This window comes from Musa acuminata, chromosome BXJ2-1 (assembly GCF_036884655.1).
Source record: "Musa acuminata AAA Group cultivar baxijiao chromosome BXJ2-1, Cavendish_Baxijiao_AAA, whole genome shotgun sequence".
NCBI lineage: Eukaryota > Viridiplantae > Streptophyta > Magnoliopsida > Zingiberales > Musaceae > Musa > Musa acuminata.
This window is the reverse complement of record NC_088338.1, coordinates 8,396,701-8,409,095: the sequence shown is the minus strand read 5'-3', so window position 1 is coordinate 8,409,095 and position 12,395 is coordinate 8,396,701. Positions and strand designations below refer to the sequence as shown.

At 38.4% G+C, this 12,395-nt stretch overlaps 1 protein-coding gene across 1 annotated transcript; it reads right to left on the bottom strand.

Moving 5' to 3' along the window:
- Positions 1-1,486: 1,486 nt before the first annotated feature.
- On the bottom strand, positions 1,487-11,309 carry LOC135598772 (translocon at the outer membrane of chloroplasts 64-like). The gene is made up of 13 exons (XM_065093074.1): positions 10,795-11,309; positions 9,602-9,754; positions 9,273-9,397; positions 8,970-9,095; positions 7,442-7,624; positions 7,183-7,324; positions 5,747-5,912; positions 4,564-4,698; positions 4,231-4,431; positions 3,809-3,936; positions 3,668-3,719; positions 2,173-2,242; positions 1,487-1,913 (listed from the first exon to the last, which is right to left on the bottom strand). Exons 1-13 carry the CDS (start codon positions 11,007-11,009, stop codon positions 1,831-1,833), a joined length of 1,779 nt encoding a protein of 592 aa, XP_064949146.1. The 5' UTR covers positions 11,010-11,309; the 3' UTR covers positions 1,487-1,830.
- Between the last annotated feature and the right edge of the window lie 1,086 nt (positions 11,310-12,395).

The following is a 12,395-nucleotide window of genomic DNA, read 5'->3' as shown; positions in this document are numbered from 1 at the left end:
GGAGTCGTCACGATGGCACTATCAAGCAGTGCGATCGGGAGATAAGGGTGAGATGGTGTCCCGTTGGCCCCATCATCGCTCTCCGCAGCAGATGGAGTGTCTCATCGGCCGCCCCCAAAACAAATATCAGCCACAGCCTCTCTCTCTCTCTCTCTCTCTCCCTAGACATCAAGGCACAGGGAACACCAAACACGGGTTCCAGAAGGGACGATCAACGTGCTATTATTCCTGCAAACAAATGCAAGTGGCCCGAAGTACTACTAAGTCACTGTGAAGCCTTTGGAACTCGCGTAAGGCATTCATGTGCGTGCGAAGGGAACCCAACAGATGGCTGATTCCCATGTCGGTACCGTGGCACTTTTCAAAGTTTACACAGGTCAGAGATTGACGACGATTCCTATTGGTTGTTCAGCTTTTCTATTCTATGTGCGACTACTTCGATGCCGATCTCAACACGAGTAAGAAGGGAAAGGGGCCTTTTAGTCCTACCACTCGAAGGAATGGGGAGACCCGCGGCAACCCACTCGTGCAAGGAACAAATATCGATCGGCTCCCTTCGTCTTCCCTGGGACGGCAACAGCATCTCGAGAAGGCCAAGTCAAAGACAATATCGCAAACGCCTTCTTCTTCCACCACCACCCCCAAACGCTGCTGATTCACATGAACAGGAGAGGTGTTTCACCCAACTACTACTCCCTCTCCTTTGGACCTGATCGCCCATGTCGCCGTCAACGACAGCGGCCCGGCGTAGTTGCCGCGTACAGCCGCCCGGATCATGTCATCATCAGCCGAGCTCTTAACTATTGTTCCCACCTAAAAGAGCGGCGGTGATGAGAGGGCAATCATCTGATGGCAACCAGTGAACCACCACCTAGCCACTTTTTATCTTCTCAGTTCTTCTTCTGCATTATCCATGGACCAGATAATGACGACACCTACAGACCCAACTTACGAAAAGATATCATCACAAAATCCCTGCATCAGCAGACTAATTGTTATCTTAGGCTTCCTTTGGATCACGCATGATCCATCGGACCCCAATTGCTAACCACTTGATGTTGAAGCCACCCAACATTTCAAACTAGTCCAGAAGAGCATATCAAAATCTCTCCCTTCACTTGAATTTGCACTACTTGTTCTTTCATTAATTGAACTAATATTTCTATAATCGAATTTGCATGTCAAGTATCTCAACTCATTCCTAACTATTAGGATGTAACAAGCCTCAAATCATGGTTTGACTAGCAACCATGATTCAAACATTTGCTGTCATGCTCCACCAAAGAATTATTTTTAAAAAAGATCAATTAACCTTCAGAACTCAGTCAAACACATGCTGATCATGCAGTTTTCTGAACTAATTGTCTACACAGTAAAACATGACCAGTTCTTAAAATAGAACTTTAAATAATTTCTAGAGAAAAAATGAAAGATCAACAAGACGGCATTCATCTAATTAAAGAAACGAAGAATCTAATTCAAGACATAGAAAATGTCTCAACCATTGCAAGTTTATTCAGCTATTGAATGAGACTATTGTACAAGTAAAAAGAAGAACGTAGAGAAACTCAGCAAGATGACAGAACTAACATTAAAGTAATGCTTCTCATTTGACATTAACCATAGGAGAAAACTGAGGCACCTTCACAAGCAACAGGATGGCAGACATCAGCATCCCAGTAATTTAATCAAGTGTTTGGTGTTCCCTGTGGCCTTGCTGATCTTTCGATTGGTGCTCTTGCAAGATGCATTGCTGGAACCTGAATGACCGCGCAAACCACCGACTCCCAGAAATTTCAGGAAACATGACTTCTGCAACTTGATTTGTGTTTATTGAAATAGCTGCTTTAGCCTATTGCTGGCGAGGTTTGCTGTTTTGTTTGTCGGTTCCAGAACAAGGGCATACTTGAAATCTGAGAAAGATCAGACAAGGCAGTTAGCAATTGACGTTATATATTAACACTGTTAATTATGATTATATTAACATCTATACAATTCTTTACTGGTAATGGGAGAAGGCACAGTCCCTAGATGCTATTAAGATTTGTTGAAACAGAGATGATGCAATTCATATGAAAGGATAAGATATCTCAATCACGATAAGAAGCCCATGATTAAAGCACGTCAGCATGTGTGAATAGTGTGTCGTGTCCATGTGAGTAAGAGAGAGACCTTCAATTGCCTCTTTGTAATAGCCCAACATCTCCCTTGCTGTACCTCTTCGCAGATATGCTTTAACATTCTGACAAGATCCATAGAAACAAGGTAAATACCCACTTGAGAGAATGAAAATAAAGAAAATGCAAAATGAAGATTTACTGATATCACTTGAGTGCATCTAAAAAATCCAACAAATTGAATGCATCACCAACTTTAAAGGATGGTTTTCCAGAACAATAAGTTGATTAAAACAGATGGACATACAATGCCTTTGAGGAAAGTAAAATCACGTACTCTCTCCCTGGTTTCAAACCAAAAAATGGCAAGATAAAAAAGATTGGCAACCATAAAATTTCAACTGTGTACCTGCACTCTCCACCACCAATCGGTCTATTTGCTAGGTTTTGACTACAAGAATCAAGTAACAGGCACTTGCAGGCTAGAATCATGATCAATGCATGGAATACAGAATAGAAAACCTAGTCTGGGAGAACGTGCATAGGTGTGCCTGTATAAGCATGCACACCAAGAAAATCATTGACATGCATAGAGAAAGACTAAACTTTGGTATGAGGCTCCGTCCAACGGAAAACAGTGAAGTCATAGTCTTAAATAGTACATAAGCTCAAGATGTACACTGAATTTGAGACGCTATACTATTGTTTCCTAGGTTAACATTACCATCCAATGGGGAGAACAGTGATGTCATAATCTCATATATTATTTTCAAGGTTAAGTGATGTATTACCATTTATAAGCTTGCATTGACCTGAAGAGATTTAGTTTTCAATTAATTCATGTTTACTCATTCAATTATATTACCTAGAACTCTTAAATTAAAGATAATGTCACGGAATTGCATTTAGCATTATTTTTGTAATCTAAACTACAGTGACTTTGTTATTTTTACCTTATTTCTTTCTATTATTTTCTCATGTCTTCTGAACCTTTCTTGTTCAAATCAAGGACATGCCTAAAACAAAAACCTTCTGACTATTAGCACCTGCATTGTATTCATACTTACCAACAATCAAAACTGGATCCAAATTAAAACTTTGACCATGTAAAAAGTAACCAGCATGCACAGAAACATGAACCAAGGTTCAGTTAGCAGCAATAGAAAGTATAATATAGAAAAGCAACAGAAACCCAGGCCACTAACCATGTTGAACCAGCCTTTTGAACTAGCATAAGGAAACAAAATTTAGTCAACTAGAAGGCTTCCAATTTCTTAAAAGGCCACTATGGTAGAATATCAGCAGAAAAATTTTCAGCAGACCAACATACTCTACATAAGATATATTACGAAACTAATGTTCTGTGCACAAAGCAAGTTACTAGTAGCATCAACTACATACTAACAGATGCTACATAAGAAATAAAATAGGAGAACAAGATGCTCATTAAGGAACTAAAATAAAGTTCCTTAATAATCAAATAGAAGAAAATAATAAATGATCAAATAAAACATCACAGATTAGATTATTGTAATTTTACAACTACTGACCTTTTTGTCAAGGTTAATAGCAGAGCTGCAATCAGCTTCAGCTTGAAGGTAACTATTCAGACAAAACGAATGTGTGATTAGAAAAAAAAAAACAAAGAAGTGATGAACATCTTAAAACAAGAGGCCAAAAACAAGAAATACCTTCCCAGTTCCAGATATGCAGCGGCCCTATTACTGTAGTATGTTGCATTTTTCCCATTTAGTTTGATTGCTTCTGTGTACAAACTTATAGCTTTTTGCCACTGTTTATCCTTGTAAGCAACATTACCCTGCAATTGATGGGAAAAAAGAACTTAAACAGGATTCACAATAAGAAAAATGGTACTATGGTAGTAGCATCTAAACCAAGGTTGGAAATTCTTCTTGCAATTTTGACCAAATTATAAGTTAAAAAATCCATGTAAAATCTCACAAGAGATCATGACAAATGAAGCAGAACAGGGTCGGCATAAAACGTAAATTCAGAAAAACAGTACTATGTTAAACAATAGATGTGATGTTACGACAGCTACATATCTACAAGACTACAAACACAACAGGAGATAAAAAGATATGTAACTGACTTTTTCTTTAGCAATTTCTGCGGATTCTTCATTCGTAATGCTGCTTTTTGAGAAGTTGGACTTGGATGCTATGTCAGCTTGTTCTTGAAGAATGGCATACATCGTCTGAATAGTATCTAGCAAAAGGTGATCACCTCCATGCCTGGCAATAAAGGAAACTGAGACCGGACATTTTTCAAACAATCCTAAGGGTATTGTGACCTGTAGTGAGGAAATGAAAAAAACACACAATGACAGTGGTTAGCATGACAAAATAACTGCTGGATCAGTATCAGCTGAACATGTTGATGTCCACCAACACATTTCACGAGTTTACATGGAAAAGCACTGTACCTGACAACAGCCTGACATGCTAGCAATAGCAGATAAACAAAATGTATGGTTTAGATAGTCCTCGGATGACAGCTCCTTTGCATTAAGCTTCGGAGGAAGTCCTAATACAGTAGGAAGAACAAGTATTCCTTCGTCCTGTAAGAATCATCAGCTCAGTCAACTTGAACTAGTATAACATCCAGTTACAGTGATAAAACATATTAGATGGCTCCTATTTATGCCATGGTATATGACAACTACAATTATCATCTGCAATACGTTACCTCACAAGGTGTATATAGCATTTTCAACTATATATCATCGTGTGATTATTAGAAATTAGGGGACTTGCTGTGTGTCAGCACGTGTATGTATGTAAGCCGAGTTCAACATTGGAATAAATTCAAATTTTAGTTCAATTATTGCAAGGATCAGCAATACAAACGTCCCACAAAATAGTGAGATTAGTATGAATTTATTTCTGTAACTGCAAACTGGAAAATTGTTCAGTTCTCAGATAACATATATGAACCTGACACAACAGGTACCAATTCCTAGCTTGCAGGCTAGGTAGGAATTTCTCTTTGTCCGTCTTCTAGTACTTTGCCTTTATGTATCCCTGCTGGCACCCAACTGCCTACATAATTGTTCTGTCAACCCTATTCCATCCTTGCAATCCATCACACAGTGCACTTGTTGCATAAATACTTGGTATCATGAAGTCTAGAATCCTTATGTTCCACCATCAAATTCCAACATTTCATTATACTACTTGCATTTTGATCATTTTCACAACCCACTACAACATCCTTCCACTTCCCAGTATGTTATGCTTAATCTGACAGAATGCGATTAGCTATATAAATTGGTGGTCAAGATGCAAGATCTGACTCTCACTGGTAGGTGTAATTTCACCTTAATTAAAATTTGACAGTAGAGTTCTGAAGGATGTGTACAAACACCCACAAAAGCATATAGAAATGGTGCCAATCATAGAGCATTAACTAGAAGATCAACTATTTAATGAAAGGTCCAAACAACTGCAACATGTCAACAAGAAGCCGAAGCACATTTTTGAGCCACAAGAACAAAATCTTGAATGGCAATCCCATCAATTTTCAATATGACTTATATAATCTATAAAACCATTCAGTGTTTTCAACAAATAAATATCAAAAAGAAAAAAAAAATTGCATAGGGCTACCTTTAGAAGAGCATTGAGGGCTAAGCGTGATTCTTCTCTTGCAGACTGACAGCAATCAAGTGCAAGGCTATCATCTGCCAATCTATTAATTTGAGCTGATATAAATGGATCAAGGGCAGGCTTAGTGGAGCTGATCCACTCCTCATGATTATTTCTAAACTCATGGCTGTAAATACAACACAATGATAATTATGGTTCAGCAATCACATTAACAGGATTTTGAAAAGTCACAGTATGTATTGGTAAGCAATAACTATGAAATTGGATGTAAGCATATACTAAGCATCACTACGAACCAGAAAGTACTAAAATAAATTTCCAGATACACATTATCTAGCTAAATGCATGTATATGGAAAGCAAAAGATGGCCCATTAATTCAGTAAATCCCAGATGTTCTTGGAGAGAATTAATTTTCAATGATGAATTTTGTTGGCATGACAATCAACATGTAAGCAGCACAAGTTACCAATAGAAAAAAGGATGTGTCAGCATACCATGAGCCATGCCACATGCTGATACTGTCTCAACATAACATGGCATGACTAATAATTTTTATAACTCAAAGTCACAGTTCTAGAGACTGATGCCTTGAAATGTTAAAGAACCTTGACTATTAACTAGTATACTTCATCATCACAAACATATCGCTGGTGCCTTGGTCAGTAAGTAATTTGGTACAAACCAATCAAACGTCAATAATTAGAAAAACAATATATTGAATTATTGCAAATAAATATACAATTTTCTTTTGCAACTTACTGGATGCAACGTAAGATGTTTGCTAAAAAAAGGTCTAAAGTCAACCTTGAGCCAGTTAAACACAAGTCAATAGCAACAGTACCCCCTAAAGAGTTTCGTACGACAGGCAATCTTAATATGGAAATTGCGTGCTCTTTTTATCTTGTAATCTTATATACTTCTCCTGAGCCTGAGGTCAGACATTGTCAATCATTTACTCCGTTTTCTTCTTTCTTTATATATATTTTTAATTTGTGACATACCCGCTCTTAGAAAATGTATTTGAATAATTTGAACCAGGCCATCCAAAAAATATTTAAATAATTTGAATCAGGAATAATGATCGGTCTCATATTAGAAAATGTATTGCATCTACCTTTTTGATTGCATAAATTTGCTAGACTGTTTATTATTATTTTGCAAAGGATAAGTGGTGAAGGCAAAATTCAAACCTATGACCTTGCAATAAACTATCAAAGTTTTACCAGCTAGGTTAGCTAAAAGCTTCAATATTTTATTAGTTTCACTTTGTTATCATTTGATAAAAACCAACTCAATTATGTAGTGATCCAAACTTTTAAAAATAAATCCTACCACTACCAACTTAAGGAAAAATCCATAACAAAGTCATGAATATACATGTGTGGATAAAGAATATTGAAAGCTGGTTAACTATCAACAGAATTCCACACTTACTTGAATAGTGATTGCATAGCCTTTGCAAGTGACAACAGTGTACTCTTTGAGTCACCATTCTTTTTTCCATTTTGAAGTTGCTTCAAGCTAGGAAGTTTTGTAGATAAATAATCTCCAAGGTTTAGATGCTTTAGAAGTTTCTCTGCAGTCATAAATCAATGAAGTTACTGTTCAAGCAAAATCAATAACACAAAAAATGACAATAATGAAACAGGAAAGAATATCTTCATGGAGAAGAATCCAATACACAGACGCGTACTTCCAAATAGCTTCTCTACAGAATTGATCAGCACCCGAGTCACCCTGCTTGTTGGTATCTTCAACAGTTCAAAACAGTCATCTGCAATAAATATATTTCTAGGCTGGCGCAGACCAGAATATGGAGCCTGGATTAATAAATATGCTACACGACGCAAGACATTAGGGTCCTTCGAGAAGAAACCTGTGCATCAGAAACACAACAACCAAATTGTCAATAATTCGAAGGCCAGTATTCCTGTTTATGCTGCATCATACTAAGTAAAATTGGTAGCACACAAGTTCTAAAAACAGTTGGAATAAAGCGTAAGCAAGCTAGCATCCCAACGATCAACCAAAAATCAAGCATTATGAGATATCAAACCTAACATTTTTTATTACTAGTGCTTCAAAACCTTTACACCTTGAGGTACCATTTGACAGGTGAACATTGACTTCATAAATTTTGATCTTTGCATAAGGAGAGGATATTTGGTACTTCGGTATAAGCAATGGTATTTTACTTCATTCTGTAAAGGCACAAACCTGAAGATATTTTTCTTCAGGTTTGTAAATATTTTACAAGGCACAAATGAGATTTGAGGACACGAGAGAAAATATTTTACTTCATTCTGTAAGAAATTATTTAAAGGCACAAACCTGAAGTCGCACACGCTAAACTCCAAAAATTATAACACCGAAGTAACATTTTGGGGATAATTATTCAACAATTGCCCATTTCCTATCCCACTTCCAACTCTAGAATCATCCCAGCTGATGGCATTTCAGAGGCATCTCTTCTCCACCACACATCTATGAACCTCCACAATGTCCCTTACCTCCATCAGATGGGAGGTCCAATGGTTGCAGTAAGTACTAATGTAGAGCATATCACATGCAGTTAATGCTTCATATACTGAGAAATTATTAATACTCCAAAGAGACTGTACTAACATCTGAAATTTAAATAGGACATGCTTAGAGCACAAATGCAACATAATACACATGTCAAACTAATTAACAGGACATAAAAGCAAGGAACAAACAACAACCTAACCTGAGATCTCTTTAGAATTGATCAAAATAAACACTATAGTTTGTATTCCAGTATATAAGATTTTCATAGGTTTGGTTGTTAATGTTACTTGGGAGAACCCCCACCTGATCTAAAACAAAAGCATGACCCTGGCACAACATGAAATCAGGAAAAAAAAAAAGGATTAGATCTAATTTCTGTTCGCTCTTTTGCATTGGATAATACATTCGGTATGCAGTTTTTTGTTTATAAATATTTAGAAGTCTATAGAAACAAACCATGAAATCATATATAACACATCTCATCAGAATTTTGGCATAAATCTGATAACTACATCCTGACACATGCATCTGCACTTTCATCACAGGGTGACAACATGGACATAAAGTAACCTCCTTTTACTAGTAGTTAAAGTAGTCAGTCTCATTCATTGACATCAGAATACATATTGAAGACTACAGAAGTGTAAATGTCAAACTCCATTCAATCATGTGCTAGAAAAAACTTTACATACCAATTGTGTCAAGACTTGGGGAAACAGGAACAAAGCCCAAAGTAGACACAGCTGCATAAGAAGGCCGGAAAGCTAAGATGCCACAGTAAGCCCCAGGTATTCTCACTCCACCAATTGTATCAACGCCTGTGTATATAAAAAAAAATACTGACCATGATGAAACCATGATAAACACAAGCAAATAACAAGACTTAGTTTCCAGAAAAGTTGTGCAGAACAGGGAAAGTTAGCCTAGAAACAGACTTTAAGAATGTTTCATCTCAAAGAGCTCATTGGCATGAGAATGGTACTGTGAGAACTCACCCAAGGAAAACTCTGCTAAACCACTAGCAACAGCTACAGCTGATCCACTTGAACATCCTCCAGGCACTCGCTCAGGAACTGTAGGGTTTGTAGGCGTATCATAATGTTTGTTTTCGCCACTCATGCTGGCAAAAGTTTACATTGGTAAATAAACATTAAAGGGAACAAAATCAACGGAATATGAGTATTCACTTGGAACATTGTTTGCAAAATAATAACAAATAATTTAAATGGCTACAAAGAAATTATTGGTTGGTCAGCAGAATCATGTGAAACACATATAGAAGCAAAAAGGTCACAAGGTTATGTGACAAACCAAGTATTCTTACCCATATGCCAACTCATCAATGATAGTTTTTCCAATACAAGTGGCACCACCATCTACAAGAGCCAAAATTATCGGTGCTGTTCTTGCTGCAGATTCATGAGTCCTAGCCCAGTCCAGGTTTCCAAACCCAGTGACATATCCCTCGATATCAAATCTGTAAATTAATGAAACAGTCAAGAATCTCACCAAGGCCATAATTGGAAACAAACTTGATGCTCAAGCATGAGCAACCACACTCGCAGAGAATAGCTTAAGCTAGAAATACTGTCAAAGCTCAATTGAAACAGTTTAAGAGACCATAATATAGCACAATGGCAAGACACAACCTGTCTGCAATACTATCTTCATGACCTTGGAAAATGAATGAGCTAAAAATATTACTGTATAAGTCAAAGCAAATTTCAATTGGAAACTCAGTGACAAATCAAAGAAACAATGTGGTTCTAGATGAAAAAATGTTCGGAACCATATATTACGAAAATTAAAGAAACAATGGTAAAATGGATGCAAATAACCAAAATTTATTATACTTCTACTTGTAAAGATGGAAAACATTGTTAGCATATCATATAGCACAATGGCAAGAGACAATCTATCTACAATACTTTCTTCATGACCTCAGAAAATGAATGAGCTGAAATTTTTATCATATAAGCCCAAAGCAAAATTCACTTGGGAAACTCATTGATAAAATCAAGGAAGTAATGAGATTTCTAGATAAAAAGATTTCCATAACGATATATCACCAAAATTGAAGGAGCTGGGTAAAAGAGATACATATAGCCAAAATTCTTTATACATACACGTATAAACATGAAAAAAAAAATTGCTAGCAAATTATGTACAACCAAAAGTAGGACACCAGCTTTACCAGTATATATTGTTCATCATCTGCAAGAATTGGACTTTCCACAACTCTCAACAAGATCATCTACAACATTCCCATTATTTTGCCATTAATGACATCTTGTAACAATCGCTACACGATTTGATCGAATATAAATTTGATATCTCGTTATAATTTTACTATGACCAGACAGCTAAATATACAGCCTCAGCAAATCAGTCAACCGCATAAACCCTAAACGGCAGGCAAAGAAATCCCTCCATCCACAAACACAATATTCGAGATGAACAAAAGAAAGGCCGGAATGAAGAGAAGGGCCGGGAGATGCGGGGGACGAGAGCACTCACATGTCGGCGACGGCGAAGGTGAGGCCACTCAAGGGGTGGGGGGCTTTCGGGGGCGCCGGCGGCGGTGGCGGTAGGAGCTGTAGGCGCTCAACGAAGGCGCCGAAATCCTCCTTCAAAGCCCGCCGCCGCATCCGCCGCGTCATGATGAATATGCTGGCGACGCCCAGCCCGAGAAGGACCCATAGGTTGGATGATGGCCCGTAAGGGGAAGGCATGGTTTTTTCTTCTTCTTTAATCTTCTTTTTCCGCTTCTTCTTCCTTGCGTCGGGGTTTGGGAGTGCAGAGGCGGCAGAAGGGGATGGGGAAGGATAACACCAGAACCGGGCTGCTCGCTTTCTTTTCGTTCCTTCACCTCCTTTTATCCATCCCCCTCTCTCTCTATCTCTCTCCCTCTCTCGATCGACCTAAATAACGAGGAATGTAGTGTTTTATACCCAAATTGGGTTATTGATTCTAGCCGGAGATTATTAAGACGCCAACGAGTGTGGTGGGCGAACGAGCCGCCTTGGGCACTAACACAGGCGGAGAGCAAAGAGTTGCGGCCTAACGAGGCGGCGCAGATGAGGTTCCCAACTCGGACCTGCCTCTCGGACGCATTTGGGCCGCAATCGGAAGAGCCCTTCTTGATTATTTAATGGATCGGCCTCCCTTGAGAACAAGTTATTATGCGAATCACAAAGCAAGATGGACGGTCTCAGAACGAAAACACTGTGGCATTTGGGCCGCATCGAAAGAGCCCATCATGATTCTTTAATGGATCGGGCTCACGTGGATCAAGTTATTGTACGGATCACAAAGCAAGATGGACGGTCTCAGACTGAAAACACTGTAGAGTTGAAGATCCGAATCCGCTGGGAGGGACGGTTCTACTGTGCTTCCCGTCACGACCTCACGTGGCTGGCGCGTGCCGAGTTTGAGCTGAGGATTTCTTCATCCAAACCTACGACAGTCGTACGTTCATGGCGTTTACGAACTCAGATAGAACAACAACACCGGTAATGATATATATATGCTGTAGCTTGTGAAGTTTAGAGGGGCGTTTGGGAAATGAAGATGGTGGAACCGTGCATGGCAAGGTGAGTGACGTAGAAGCCGAGTCCTGAAACTTCACACGCGTGTTACAGGAAGGTAATGATGCCTTTACAAAAGCTAATCTAAAGTTGGATACAGAAGATCTGATGCCCCATATATTGGTCAAACAAATCTTCTGTATCACGTAGGCGTCAATGTTTGTCCAAAAAAGAGTGAACTGGCGTTTCCTATTATACTCGTGCATCAGAAAAAGAAACTCTTTTTATACCTGCACTAATAACTTTACTCCCTTTCCTTGTCTGAGTTGCAAAGAGATTTGACCGATGAAGATAGCAAGTTTCATCGTAGTTCAGCTTAAGAATCCATAGATATTTGAAGCTGTATGGCAGTGACAGTACATGAAGAACAAAACTGAAGGACAAAGTCCCACCTACACATCACGAGAAAAGGAGGAGAAGAAGATTAAGCATTTCAACAGCATGACAAGAAGATAGACTTAGGGTTTATATGTGGCTTGGTGACAATATATAGTTCAGAATACTTGTATCATGAGAAGAAATTGTGTTGCA